Source organism: Saccopteryx bilineata, chromosome 1, assembly GCF_036850765.1.
Source record: "Saccopteryx bilineata isolate mSacBil1 chromosome 1, mSacBil1_pri_phased_curated, whole genome shotgun sequence".
NCBI classification, from domain to species: Eukaryota; Metazoa; Chordata; class Mammalia; order Chiroptera; family Emballonuridae; genus Saccopteryx; species Saccopteryx bilineata.
The window spans coordinates 203151424-203167060 of NC_089490.1; the positions used below are offsets into that span (position 1 = coordinate 203151424).

General features: G+C 44.6%; 1 protein-coding gene across 9 annotated transcripts in view; it reads right to left on the reverse strand.

Moving 5' to 3' along the window:
• Positions 1-15637, reverse strand: part of BLTP1 (bridge-like lipid transfer protein family member 1) — a 143718-nt gene that overhangs the window by 80376 nt on the left and 47705 nt on the right. For 6 of the 9 annotated variants that reach the window (XM_066233754.1, XM_066233765.1, XM_066233794.1 and 3 more), the window contains exons 22-28: positions 14987-15124; positions 12253-12432; positions 10277-10405; positions 7544-7663; positions 6351-6631; positions 3229-3485; positions 1150-1408 (exon numbers count right to left, since the gene is read on the reverse strand). In XM_066233754.1, coding sequence (XP_066089851.1) covers positions 1150-1408; positions 3229-3485; positions 6351-6631; positions 7544-7663; positions 10277-10405; positions 12253-12432; positions 14987-15124 — 1364 coding nt within the window. The remainder of the gene's footprint in view (positions 1-1149; positions 1409-3228; positions 3486-6350; positions 6632-7543; positions 7664-10276; positions 10406-12252; positions 12433-14986; positions 15125-15637) is intronic. The other 3 variants (XM_066233805.1, XM_066233743.1, XM_066233732.1) reach the window with 2 other exon arrangements.

Consider the following 15637-nt stretch of genomic DNA (forward strand, 5'->3'; position numbering starts at 1 on the left):
TGTAACAGGCCCCTTTGATTACCTGAGGGCCCTGAAGTTGAGAAAAAAGAACAGGTAACCCCAATACTGCTGGCTTTGGCAAGTGATGCAGAAGAGCCATTTGCAGAGGCAGAACAAGCTGCCTGTGACAGGCACAAGGTCACACGTCAAGTTCAAGGTCTCCGGGAAACATCCAAATAGACCAAGAAGGTTACCAGGCTTACAGGGACAAAGGTTTTAGCTGGAGTTTAAAGATATTAGCTACAAATCATAATTGAAGTCAAACAGTGACTGAGACTGTCAGAGAAGCAGTGCAGAGAGTGGGAAACGACACAGCGCGGGGAACAGGACACAACATGGAGAACAGGGCACAGCACGGAGAACGGGGCACAGTGTGGAGAACGGAGAACGGGGCACAGCGCGAAGAATAGAGAACAGGGTACAGCACAGAGAATGGGGCACAACGCGGAGAACAAAGAACAGGGCACAGCATGGAGAACAGGACACAGCGCGGAGAACAGAGAACAGGGCACAGCACAAGGAAAAGGACACAGTGCAGAGAATAGAGAACAGGGCACAGCGAGGAGAACAGGATACAGCAAGGAGAATGGGGCACAGCGCGGAGAACAGGGCACAGCACCGAGAATGGGGCACAGCACGGAGAATGGGACACAGCACGGAGCCTGGGGGACAGCGCCCGATTGTGGACACACAGCCGCTGGGAAGGGAAGGAAAGGGGAGAGGGTTGACAACGGGAGGCCATGGAAACAGCCCCAGAAGGCACAGCCAGGGAGCAGGGGTGGGGTCTGAAATGTGCCATCTGGTCAAGAGCAAGGCATGTTTTAAGAAACGGGAACTATATATTATAGGAAGAAGAGGACAAAAAATATTCACCAGTCTTGGATAATGCCTAACAATGGTTCACTCTGAGGGGTCAGATGACAGGAAATCTTTCCTGTCATTACACTCTTCTGTGTTTTTCTAACATCTGGAATGAATATATAATTTCTATAATAAAAAAAAAACAACAGCAAGTGGACAGTTAAAAGCATGTTCAGGAGAAGAAAAGCTTCCCTCTGGTGGGTGAGTTGAGGAAAGAAGTTCTTCTGGCCACAATTTCAAGCAATTACAACCCCATGGGGCGGGTTCCCACACCACCTGAATACTGACCTCCCTTGGCCGTCCTCCCTCTTTGTCCCGTGAAGGAACTCCTTTGGAAGCACAGGGTCCTCAGCCACAGAGGAGGGGCTCTCCTTGTCCCCGGCCAGGAGGGGCTGGGCCGCACTGGAGCTGCTGTTATCATCCGAGGACGAGGATGAGCTGTGGCAGCGCAGCGGGACCTGCAGGCTCAGGTGCTGGGCCTTCCTGTCGGCCTCTGTCCCCACGGCCTTGCCTTCCCAGTCCCTCCTCTTTGTGCCGCTCACACCACCTACACCAGCGAACAACACTCGGTCACGTGGTGCAGTCGTTCCATGAGCAACTTAGGAAAAACATGGCAACTCAATTCAACTCCATTTTTAAGTACAATCATGTTTTAAAAGAGCAGGTATGTAATTTCACAAAGTGGAGTATCCACCTAAGTGTGAACCCAGAGTCCACAGACAGTAAATTGTTTTGACCTTTTACTTGAAAATTTTCAAACTTACAGAAAACTTTCATAACTAGCACAAAGCCACCATGTGTCTTCACTTGAATTACCTATTTTAAACATTTTGCCCCATTTACTCTCTGTATATATAATATACATAATACTTTTCAAACCATCTGAGAGTAATTTGCAATAATTCCTAAGAACAATATATAACCACTGTGTAGGCATGGACGTGATCAATTTAATATTTGTACAGCACTGCCAGCTAATCCACCACATGCTCTCCAACTTTCTCAACTGACCCCATTACGTCCTTTAGGCACTCTTGCCCTCCTAGTATAGGATCCAATCTAGGGTCATATATTGTGGCATTTTTGGTTGTCATGTCTTCTTTAACCTGGAGCATGGTCTCAGGCCTGTGATAAGAGCCCTGTGCGTTACCAAATGGGGGGAGGGGCAGGAGGGATGATTCTAGTTTCTGCTCAGCTGTACACTTGGCTGAATGACTTCATGCACCTTCGTCTGGTGAGGAGTCTCCATTTATTCACTATAAACAGGGATGATATAAAACTCACATGGTAGCATGGGGATTCAATGGGAAAATGCCTGTGAAAACCTTTGAAAACAAAATTACTCAAATATAAGAAAGTAATATTAAAAGGAGACTCTGAAGTTAAAACTGTACTTAGTCACTTTCTTCCCTATATACATCAAGAAGTTTTGGTGTTGGTTTTATGAGATAATCTGCTCTTACAAGCAAAACTACTGAAACCAAACCTTAAAAATAATTCATATACATCTGTCTTAATATTCAGTGAAAACCCACCTGACCAGGGACCTGATGTACAAGCCAGCTCGTTCCACTGAAAGCTCCTTGCACATGGGAAATAACCCCACAAGCTCTCAGAGTGACTCTTCTCACCTGTCTGCTCACAAAAGGCAGTGCTAAACTAATGTTTTTGAATGGACAAAGGAAAAGGCTAAATATTGGTGAAATATCAAGACTTTTCTACATTTCACTTGCTGACAGCATGGCAACTTAAGCAGTAAACATCGCATTTAATTGTAGGAATATACAACTAAGAGGCCCAAAGGAAAATCCATTTCTGAAGTCTTCAGACAAAAGAGACAAGATAAATCTAAACCTAACAGATAATGAATACACCATTCACTGCTCATACCAAATGCGTGCGTTTGCAGTTATCTTACAGGCTATCCTACAGACCCCATTTCACTTCTTGACATGTTCAATTTTAGTGATAAGGAGACTATTTTGTAAAAGGGGGCAATAGTAAAAATATTACTATTGATGGTTTCCCTATTAAAGAAAACTGGTAAAACAACTGTTGCTTTGAAGCATAACTATTCTACAGTGTACTTCTAGAAGTTGGCTTCTACAAAAAATAATGACATGGAAGGAAATCTTAGAATAAGCTTGGATGAATAGTGGATGTACTTTTTGCCTTGCGTAAATCTGAAAAACTCACTTCTTATCTGGCTTTAGTTAAATCACCTCCCAAACAAAGGCAGATTATCAAATCCTACCTTAAGACAGCTCAAAAACCTGAGCTGGACAAAGTAACGCAGAACTTCCCCTGAAACAGCACCGGGAGGAAGTAACTGGAGGATGGGGACGAAGAACGGATGGACACACACACCATTACCCTCGGCAGCCTTGGGGACCTCCTTGGTGACGATCCACTCTCCTGGCTGCAGCAGAGACTGCCCGTAGTACATGTCGGACTCTGTGCTCGTGCTGGAGAACGCAGAGCTGCTGGATGGGGTCAGCTCCTCCAGTTTGAAGAAGTCCAAGCCCGTCACTGTGCCACCAAAGAACCTGCAGCCACCCAGACAGCCACACCTGTGCCTGCACCTCTTACTCCTCAGGGTGTCATCGGGCCACAGAAACCACAGCCTGAACAGAACCCCCAACACAGCAAATGAGAAACAGCAACGTAACACGAACTTGTTAAGAAAAAAAAACTTTTTGACATACAGTCACATATAAATTCACTGTTAATATTCGTAAAAGATAACACAAAGGTTGATTTTTACGGTGGTATGTCTTTTGAATAATAAGAGAGGATACAGCATACATTGAAAAAGAAAAACCAAAGAGCTAAGAAGAAGCAAATTTAAAAATAATTTAAATCCAGTTCAAGAGCAACAGTAAATATTCTCAAAAGGACTAAAAATTTTAAGCATTAATTTAAAAAATGGACAAAACTATTAGTATGGATGTTTAATAGATAATCCCATTACTTTTAGCAATAAAAGTGCCTATTTCACATGGCCAATTTAATACACCCAAATGTTATAAATATGAGGTAAGTAAAAATTATTTTTCAATAAAACCAAAATAAAGCACTATGCTACATTTTAGAGAAAAAAATTATAATAATTTTGTAATAAGTATTCTAAATGAAGTATTGAGAATTGAGACAATAGAGAAAATGTATTCAGAATTCTCAGGCTCCGGAGAAAACCCCACACACATCTGGCAGTATTAACTCCCCACCCTTCCTAAAAACTGTTCTGTAACACAGATCTGAGTTACAGCTGTGGCCCCTTTTCACATGCATCATCTCACTGCATCTGGGCCCTCACAGGACGACAAAATCGGCACCACCATTTCCATTCCATACTCATTCACCTGGATTCTTTTTTTTTTTTTTTTAATTTTATTTTTTTATTTATTCATTTTTAGAGAGGAGAGAGAGGGAGAGAGAGAGACAGAGAGGGAGAGAGAGAGACAGAGAGGGAGAGAGAGAGAGGAGGGGGGAGGAGCTGGAAGCATCAACTCCCATATGTGCCTTGACCAGGCAAGCCCAGGGTTTCGAACCGGCGACCTCAGCATTTCCAGGTCGACGCTTTATCCACTGTGCCACCACAGGTCAGGCCTTTTTTTTTTTTTTTTACAGGGACAGAGAGAGAGAGTCAGAGAGAGGGATAGATAGGGAAAGACAGACTGGAAGGGAGAGAGATGAGAAGCATCAATCATCAGTTTCTCGTTGTGACACCTTAGTTGTTAATTAATTGCTTTCTCATATGTGCCTTGACCGTGGGCCTTCAGCAGACCGAGTAACCCCTTGCTCGAGCCAGCGACCTTGGGTCCAAGCTGATGAGCTTTGCTCAAACCAGATGAGCCCGCGCTCAAGCTGGCGACCTCGGGGTCTGAAACCTGGGTCCTCTGCATCCCAGTCCGATGCTCTATCCACTGCGCCAACGCCTGGTCAAGCTCACCTAGATTCTTGACGATCTTCTATGTGCCTAGCACTGTGCCTAGGCACAAAGTCTCACTCGTGTGAAGTTTTGAGCACAGAGGCAGACAAAGGCCACAGACTAGAATATCTAAGCGTAAGTTACAGCAAGTGCTGTGAGGTACAGAACAGGGTGTTAGGACAAAGAAAATGGGAATCTTTCAACAAGAAGTATCTGAGATATTAAAGATGAGCTAGAACGAACGTACCAAGTTAGAAGTGGAACAGTAGTGCAGGGGAGACCGAGGAAAACTAGGTGAGAAGGCCTTAGGATGAGGGAGAGTTTGGGGAATTGCTTTAATTAGCTGCTATCAATTTCAAATCACTTCTCTACTTTAAAGTGTTAAGATTTAGTCATTCAGCAAAAATACTGTAAAGCACTATCAAAATAAAAGGCCTTATCTATTCCACAATTTATACTTCATTTGTACAGCAAAAGCTTCATAGAATACAAGCTCTGCAGTCCCCCAGACATGGGTTCCAATTCCAACTGGGCTTCTAGCTGTGCCACTTAGTAACGCCAGGACTTTGGACAGCCAGTTAAGATTTTGGGTTTTTTGTTTGTTTGTTTGTTTTAATTCAGTGAGAGAAGGGGAGGCAGATGAACTCCCACATATGCCCCAATCGGGATCTATCAGGCCAGCCCACTAGGGTTCGATGCTCTGCCCATCTGGGGCATTGCTCCATTGCTCAGCAACTAAGCTCTTCTTAGCACCTGATGCAGAGGCCATGGAGCCATCCTCAGTGCTCAGGGCCAACTTGCTCCGGTTGAGCCATGGCTGCAGGAGGAGAAGAGAGGGAGAGAGAGAAGAGAGAGAGGGAAGGGTGGAGAAGCAGATGGGTGCTTCTCCTGTGTGCCCTGGCCAGGAATTGAACCCGGGACATCCACATGCTAGGCCGATGCTCTACCACTGAGCCAAGAGGCCAGGGCCTAGTGAGATTTCTGAGCCTAAGTTTCCTCACCTGTAGAATCATGGTCTGATACACCTAACAAGATTGTTGTGAAGATGAAATGGTATCACACGTGAAAAGCGCCTGAGACAAACATGTCCACGGGGGCTGCATGGCAGAGGTCAGCTCTCTGCCTCAGCCCCACATAACCCAAGACTGGTCTCACCCTTGAACTTGACGAGATCACCTGGGCAGCTCATTAAACAAACTATAGACAGCCAGGGCCCACCCCTGATTCTGATGGAGGTCTGGGAGGCCTGATCACGTGTCTCACAAGTTCTAAGGAGATGTTGGTGTTTGTGATTTGGAAACTATACTTTCCAGAAACACTATTCTAATACACTAATAGCCTACGTGGTTAGTAACTTTTCTGGTTTTATCCAGAAATGAATACACCTGCTCCCAAAACTCCTCGTAAACAGATATCCACAAAGGCACCCAAAGCTGAAGGTCCCTGAGTCACCACGCAGGGACACAGTCATAGCAGGTCTTATTTAGAATGCTCTTACTCTGCTCCCAATAGAACTGCCTCCAGTAACCTAGCGATTTTCCCCTTAAATTCCACTTACCTCTTCGTCCTGGCATCATGAGTTTCTAAGAACAGTCTCTGTGCCTCATGTTTGGCATGGTGGTCGGCCGCCAGGGCCACATCCACAGTGACCAGCCCCAGGCTGGCTGAGCCCGCCTCCAGCCAGCAGGCCCTCCGCAGGACCGCGGGCTGCAGCCCCGTTCTGGGACTGTTCAACTGCTCCATGTACTGTCGCACTTGCAAGTCCTGAATGGCCGCGCTGACCCCTTCCCCCACCGACTGGTTGTGGAGGTTACAGTTTGCAACTCGGATTGCACCCATCTGAAGGGGAATAAAGACAATGAGACCAAACTCTGGTATCTGCAGTTTTTCAGCAACTTAGAGGAAATGACAGAATACCATATTTCCCCATGTATAAGATGCACCTTAATTTTGGGGCCCGAAATTTGAAAAAAAAAAAGTATTACATTAAAGTAATTGAACTCAAGTCTTATTCATCATAAAATCCATATAAATCCTCCTCTGCCTGAAAAACTGAGAAATACAAATAAAAAAACTACAACCACTGTATAAGACACCTAGTATGTAGACCCCCAATTTTTTGAAAAGGGGTGTGTCTTATACATGGGGAAATATATCAAGTTGAAAAAAAGAAAGGGAAAGGAAAAAAGGGGAAAGAGAAATAGAAAAAACAAATGCAACAGAATAAAAACATTTCATTTTTAAAAAAAGACAAAAGAAAAGAAATTAAGCCCAAAGGAAAACAAGAGGAAAAAGTCAGAGGGTGATAAGGAAAGGAGTCTCAGATCATAATAAAGCTGGACTCTAACCAGTCACTCCTGAAGCAGAGGTGGCAAACAAATGTTTTCAGGGGCCAGGCAGGAGCCACAAATGTATAAAATGTAAAGGCATTCAAAATCCTATTTTGAGAAACATCAGGGATCCACTCTCTGTTGCAAAGCAAGCTCTCGCCTGTGCCTCTGCTGTGCAATACTGCTAGGCTAGTTAGAGTGGAAGGTCAGGGAAGGTGTGCCTTAACAAATAAGACTAGAAAAAATAAATAAATAAGACTGGAAGGGAACATGAACGAGTAAAAAGTAGAAAGCTAGCTTTTAGCATTCTGTTGTACTTGGTGAGATGCAAATAAAAAATGTGTTGCAGTTCGCGAAGTAGAGGTCTGGTTTGGCAAAATGGAAAAAAACGACACTGGCCAGTAACCAGATGAACACATACCTTTACGTGCGTGGCGCAGCCATGTTCTACAATGTAAACATCAACTCCATCCACGGCCAAACGAATCATAGTGTATTTCAAGTCATCTGACGCTGGGCACAGCCCAGGAATACAACTCAACTAAAATGAAAAAAGATGGGATAGTTCTGGTCGTGTGTGTATTTTTCAAAATTGGTAGGTTAAATTTCACTTTTTAATAATGGTAAACAAAATCATCAGCAATTAAAGGCCTACCAATTAGAAAACAATCATAAGTAACATGTACCATTTTCATTCAAAAGGGGCAAGTAGTAAGCTTAAAAAGAACTCATAGGCCCTGGCTGGTTGGCTCAGTGGTAGAGCGTCGGCCTGGCGTGCAGAAGTCCTGGGTTCGATTCCCGGCCAGGGCACACAGGAGAAGCGCCCATCTGCTTCTCCACCCCTCCCCCTCTCCTTCCTCTCTGTCTCTCTCTTCCCCTCCCGCAGCTGAGGCTCCACTGGAGCAAAGATGGCCCGGGCGCTGGGGATGGCTCCTCAGCCTCTGCCCCAGGCGCTAGAGTGGCTCTGGTCGCAACAGAGTGATGCCCTGGAGGGGCAGAGCATCGCCCCCTGGTGGGCAGAGCGTCACCCCCTGGTGGGAGTGCCGGGTGGATCCCGGTCGGGCACATGCGGGACTGTCTCTCCCCGTTTCCGGCTTCAGAAAAATACAGGAAAAAAGAAAAGAAAAAAAGGAACTCATATGTAACTTCTTACAGAAATTCAAGGAAGAGTCAAACAATGCTATACATTTATAAGAACTGTAATTTAAAGTTGCAATATTCTTCATGAGTATTCTATACACACACACACGCAAACACATGCACATACACACTTGTTTTTACACACACCCACAAGTATATCAACTATAAGTTTTATGATAACATCTAGGACAGCCACATAGATTTAATTTTGCTTTACTCTGAACACACAGACTTGGTCATGTTTAGCATGGACAAAACATACACACCCCACTTCAAGGAGCTTCTTGGGGAAACAGCCCCTGAGCAAGTACTGGCCCCAGCATGTCACTGCTTATCAGTGGCCCATGCTCAGTAAGAATATATTTCCTCTACATAAAGTGGACCTAAAAAAACTTATCTAAAACGACAAAGCACATCGGTTGCACAGCAGCTGACAGCAAAGGGACAGGAAGGAACTGTCTAAGGGGACAGAAATGTTCCAGGTCCTCGCTGGAGCTAATGGTGACCCAGTATACATCACATTTGTCAAAACTCAAACTGTACAATGTAAAAAGGGTGAATTTATTGTACGTACATCATGCCTCAATAGAATTGAGTTTTAAAATTTTTCAATGGAATATAAAAGCTTTGAGTCTAAAAAGAAAAAAGAAAGGAGCAGGCACCTCTAAGCCTGTGTGAATTTTCTGGGAGAGATTGACTGGCTGATAAGTGATGAAGGAACTGATTTCCTGAGGCTGGTGATGTGTGCATAACAAGAAAACTAATTTTTATCATCAATTGTAGCTGTTTCCTTTATTGTTGGTAAATAAGCATGAATCATAGATTTTTGGGGGGCGGACATAAAATTAAAAGCAGGATGAATTACGCTCACCTTATGGTACACATTAGCAAACAGGCATAGTTTGTATAGTGAAAGAAAGAAGAAAGGAAGAGAGAAGAGACCCTGAGGAAAGAAAATGGAAAAACTAAGTTGTTAACAATGGTGATCTTTGTGCTGGAGAACTGGGGGAAGTTACTTTTCTCCTTTGAAACTGCCATGTTTTCAGGGTTTTCTGAAATGAGCATACTTCTTCCCTGCCCCCCAAATGCTCCCCACCACCAAATTCATAAGGAACAGTGCTGACTACAAAATAACAGTCTGCATTTCACAGCACTGCACCTGGTTTTTTTGTTTTGTTTTTAGCGAGAAGACAAAGACCGACAGAAAGGAAGGGAGAGAGATAAGAAGCATCAATTCATAGTTGTATGAATTGTGCACAATATTGTTTATAAATGTGCACCTTAGTTGTTTATTGACTGCTTTCTCATAGGTGCCTTGACCAGGAGGCTCCAGTGACTCCTTGCTCAAGCCAGCGACTTTGGGCTCAAGCCAGTGACCCTGCACTCAAGTTGGATGAGCCCGCGCTCAAGCCAACAATCTCAGGGTTTCGAAACTGGGTCCTCTATGTCGCAGGCCAAAGTTCTATCCACTACGCCACTGCCTGGTCAGGCCCACTGTGCCTGGTTTTGAAGGTGCTGTAATGACCCTGAGTTGAGGTCATACAATGGTGGGGAGAGAACATAGGAAGTAAAGTCAGGAGGCCTGGCAAATGGCCACCGTCACTAGTCACACCACAGGAGAGGAGAGGGGTCTTCCAACAATGTCGTGCAAGGAATCTAACTTCCTGCTGCTTTAATTTCTAAGTCTCTATATAAATACACAGCCAGATCCCAAGGCTAGGTGCAATAATGCAATAAGATTTGAGTGTCGACAGTAGAAGTGTCAGAGAGAAGATATAATTTTTGTACCTCTATTTGTGAATGCATGTTTTAATAATTACCTTGTATTTTAGGTATTTGCCACTATATAACAACTGGCTATGAATTTGCAAAAATAGTTTTATTAAGTGAAAAAAAACCAAACTATAGTGTTTACTTCGTGGCTATGTGCGTTTGTTTTAAAGCTGATATCTCAATTCGTCATTTTAAAAAATCCATACATGTTATAACACTGCTGATCTATTTGTTGACGTACCTTGGATTCGCAGAAGCGCCGGTTGATCCCGTGCTGACACAGTATTACTGACTTGGGCCTCTCCAGCTCGTACTCCCGACAGACCACGTGAAAAACAAACGTCTGCCCCCACTCCAACAGACAGGCCAACTGCAAACGAACAGGACAGGTTGGCAGTAGTGTCAGCACACTGGACAGGTGCTCAGAGCTCAAACACTCACCAACAACATGAAGAGCTCAAAAGAGCGCAAACGCCTCCGTCTTACACCTGCTGCTGCATAGTCACTTGTGAGCCAGAGTCAGGGTCTTTCCACCTGGACATCACTGATAAGCTTGTGACCCTTTTCATTTGTGATTGGCAAAATACAATGCCAAGTGAAAACTCATTTCAACTGAAAAGTTCAACTTCTAAAGCAAGTCCTTTTCCTGAAGGTCATCTCTTTCTTTCCATACGACTAATCGGAATCCTCAGCATATAATCAACCAAGCTCTAGTGTGAAATCTGAGTACTTAATTAAACTACAATTTGGGAAAATTGGGTATTTTGAAGATTAAAGTACTTTTGTTTATGTAAATATATATCAATTCTTCATCAAATCTTTAGTTAAAAACCCCTAGTTCTACAACTGATTAGAGTTGTTGATAAACACTGAACCCATGGGTATACTCAGTATTATCCCCACCTAAAAAGCACATAATTTAAACTCCTGGAAAACATGAATTTCACTTTTAAAACATACAAAGAATGACATAAATATTAAAAGCACTAGTTGAATCATGAACCTCCCAGGAAACACTGAGGTCAAGATTCTGCTGCAGAAGAAAATGTTTCCTCTTTTAAGTGCAATTTATAAACACATGAGCCTCTAGCAATCCTCAGGTTAAAGGCCTGTGTCCTGCAGGGTTAGCATGGCTTGTAAGAAAACAAGCTGTTTTTATTATGTGCTTCAGTTTTTACTTGTAAATGTAGAGACAGAAAATGGTGGATAATAGGGAGAGCACTGAATACTTCTTCTCATCCACTTTAATACATTCCATTATATATTTATTTTCATCCATTTTTATGTAAATTATTCCTCTGCAGTTCATTCATTTTCCTACTATTTCTACAATTTTACCTTTCACTGTTTGCCAATAATTTTTTTCAAATATAGAAGGTACTTACAGTCTTTATTCACTTTGATGCTACTACCTGCCTCTGTAACTTTTTATTAAAATTGAATATGGTCATTTCTGCCATGTTCCAGTCTTTTGAAATGCTGAGATAAGTATGTATATTATCATAAAAATGTGGCTCAGCAGGTGAAATGTTCGGTAAAATGGCTACTCAGCTGAATTTGAGTGCTCCATTCTAGAACTAGATAATCCCTAAGGCCTCTGAGTCTTCCAAGCACACAGAGGGGCGGATGGTGGAGGGAGGGGAACTGACCCTAAGGCTCACAATCTGCACTCCAAACCAGGCTCACTCACAAAGAAACCCATGTTCATTTTTTTAAACCAGTGCCAATCACTAACGGCAGGTGCAGTGGTGTCACCTTGCTTTGGGACATGACAAGTAAAGCACCGTGCTACCTAACCCTTAATCTCATAAATGCTACTTTCAAATCCTACTTAAGAAATACACAAAAAAGCAAAAGTTGTAGAAAATTATTCTCTGCTCTGGGAAAAGAAGATTGTTCCCACAGTGGAGAACCAACTAACATAGGTTTAATATTTATACGTTTGTGTATGTAATACATCTCAGACTGTTTTTCCCAAAGAAAATCTGAAATTCTTTAAAGTATTATGCTTTAAAGACCCATGAAATGACACTTGTCAGGTGACAGGGCTCAGAGAAGTGAGACCTGACTCACCCATTGCTGGGAGAGCTGTGAGGCCAGGAACAGAGAGCCATCAGTAGAAGGCAGTGGACACGCCCAGGGCAAACACACGCTGCTGGGCAGGCGGGTGGGGGGGGGGGGAACAGGCAGGAGACAGTGCACGGGGACTGGACGTACCTGTGGTGCTGTGACCTTAGCTGTGAGGCTGCCAGCCTGCACATCAATCAGCCAGGCGTACTCCAGGGAGTCGCTCCCCAGAGGGAGGCCTTCTGCTGAGAACATGGCATGTGCTCTCAGCTGCAGACCTGACAAGCTGATGTGACCTTCCCTGAGCACTTCATCCACAGGGGGTCGCTGCTGAAAACAAGAACAGACAGCAAGAAGTACATGAAAATCACATATCATTTCCTGTTGTTTCTGCTGAGGGACAGACAGTAAAAACATGCTACCGTATCTGGAAAATAGGGCTTCAGGCTCCACAAGCTCCTAACACACGGTCACTGAGAGAGCAGTCTAAGCTAAGCATGTGCAGTGACACTACCCACGAGAGCCCAACTACAAAGCAAGAGGGCAAAGGGATGCAGATCTCCGAGTGGAGGAACTCCTGCTCTGACGGGCAGGAACGCCACGCTCTTGTGCGAAGACAGAAATCATGAGATTAAAATATTAAAAAGAAGAAAAGAACAGGGAACAATAAAGACCATGAAGACCATAAAAATGGGAAGCCTGCTACCACAGAGGACATGAGGAGTAAGGAGACAAAGGAAGAAGAGGGCTGAGGAACGGATAAGCCCGCACCACAAACGCAGGTGAGTTCAGGAAGAGCAAGCGAAGGAGCAGACAGGCCCGGTCGTCAGGGGCACAGCACAGGGCAGCGGCTGGCAGCCACGCCGCCCATCACTCTGTGCCCTGAGTGCTCCACTCCACCTGCTCCTCTCTAGCCCCAGGTAAACCACGCCTGGCACCCGATCCCTATAGGGACCTGTCAATAACTCAGTCATTACGCTCAATGTGAGCTCTCACTGGGAGCTCGATGGCATGTTTTTCTATCTGGGCAAGCCTTTTGAGAACAGTGATTGAGGCAAATGCTGAAGGGCCATCAGGTCCTCATAAGCAAGCAGGCACTCAGCTGAGACCCTAGCACTCAGCCACAGGGACACTGCCTTTTCACCTTCATTAATTTCCTCAACAGACTGAAAACAAGGATGTGGGCTTCCTCTCCACACGCTCGCCTCCCAGAGAAAAGACCAACCCAGGCTCATGACCCGCTAATTAGAAAGAGAAGGACAGAGTCACTGTTAAGGTTTCTCTGGTCAGCTACAACAGGAGTGCTATGTGAGTGAGGCCTTCGTGGTGACAGAGCAGCCCTGCAGCCTGACCGCTGTGGCAGCCACAGGAGTCCACATGTGGTGAGCAAACACACCGCGACACACACGTGCTGCACCCATGTCGACTTCCTGGCTTTGACACTGCACTATAATTATGTAAAAGGTCAACTGAAGGAAACTAGGGGAATATGACACGGGGACTCTCTGTACTAACTTTGCAACTTCCTGTGAGTCTATTATTATTTTGAAATGAAAGATTCATAATAAAGGAAGCACATTCTGTGGCAAAACAAGCAGACAGTGTTAGGTTTCAGCTACTGTGACCTCAGCTATGTGAAATATATATGTGAAAAAAGAAAATTAAATTCTATGTAGAAAAAAAATAATTTATAGCAAAAAAAGTAAAAAGGAGGTATGCTACTGAAATAAGATGATCAGCTACTACACAGAACCCACAGTAAGTTACCATCCCCTGATGATCTGGGGAATCAGATTCACGTTCCCACTTACATGTTCACTTGGCCTTGTACAAATCCATTCGTACTTCCAAAGCACACAACCTGCCTAAAAGGAGGGAAGGGCCCTAAAGTAGTGGTAGCAAAAAAAAGCTACTTGGCATTAAAAAATGATTATAAAGTGATGATCTACCCAAGGTTGTAAATGACTACCATTTGATAAACATCACTGGTTCTCTTCCAAAAGAGCTCCAGGGACACTGTGAAAGAATGAACAAAGTAGGGATGTTGGGTGAAAAGGATCAGTCATTGGCCATGCACATACGCTGTTCTGAAGATTTGTGGCACTGGGTATGAGCAATACTTAGGTTGTGATTTTCAGCAGAATCCATCAACATTTTCTACATTTTTCCCTTCCACAAATAAATGAGAAAATTCAACAGTATTTCTTTCTTTTTTTTTTTTTTTTTTTTTTTTTTTCATTTTTCTGAAGCTGGAAACAGGGAGAGACAGTCAGACAGACTCCCGCATGCGCCCGACCGGGATCCACCCGGCACGCCCACCAGGGGCGGTGCTCTGCCCCCCAGGGGGTGATGCTCTGCCCATCCTGGGCGTCACCATATTGCGACCAGAGCCACTCTAGCGCCTGAGGCAGAGGCCACAGAGCCATGCCCAGCGCCCGGGCCATCTTTGCTCCAATGGAGCCTTGGCTGCGGGAGGGGAAGAGAGAGACAGAGAGGAAAGCGCGGCGGAGGGGTGGAGAAGCAAATGAGCGCTTCTCCTATGTGCCCTGGCCGGGAATCGAACCCGGGTCCTCCGCACGCTAGGCCAACGCTCTACCGCTGAGCCAACCGGCCAGGGCTCTTCAACGGTATTTCTTAACATTTCAAAAAACAATAGATATAAAATATAACTGGGAATCACATAAACAGGAAATGGCAGAAAGAAAAGGAAAATGAAAACGATTCTTGAAAAGCTCTCACACACAAAACTTCTCACTGCGGTTCAGTGCAACATCTCTGGTTCACAGGGCCCAGTGCTCCGGGCACTGCAGCTAACACGTTGTGTTAACCCCCTAACAAGTAACAGGAAACCTCTACATCTCTACCACACTCACTCTCACCTTACCTGGTAGTTGTCACTGACAAACACATTCAGGGGCGACAGGACAAGCTGAAGCATGGTCTCCCGAAACCCCTTTTTCATTTCAAAGCACAGTCTTTCCAAGAACACTGCAGGGCACTCAGGACCATCGGCGGCTCCGTGCTGAAGTCAGACAAAAGACCATCATCAGGGTACAGAGAACGGGGGGGACCAAGCAAGTTTAGGAAAATAAAAATTATATTTACATAATTAAGAAATTTTGACTTTTAAAAAGAGAAACAGTGCTTACGGACTAACATGAGTTATATGTACCCCAGTAGGGACATCAGGTCCACTAGCACCAGAGGTGACTTCCCTGCTGAGCAGCCCTGGGTTCACAAGGAGGCAGTATACCACACAGGGCTCAGGGCCATCTGACTCCGGGCCTGGCAGGGACCTGGTTCTGTGGGAAATACAGTCCTGTTCTAAGTTTCCTGACAGGCTCATATGCGTCCTTAGAGTGATTCAGGATTCAATCCTGGATCCAAACCTCTGGGGACACAATTCAACCTCCAGGGTCAAGCCTGAATCTTGGTTTTGTAACAGATGCACCCTAAAGCCCCAAAATGGCCTGGAGTCGGAGATAAAGACTAAGAAAATGGAAAGCCCTAGAACACCCATCAGGCGGATTATCCA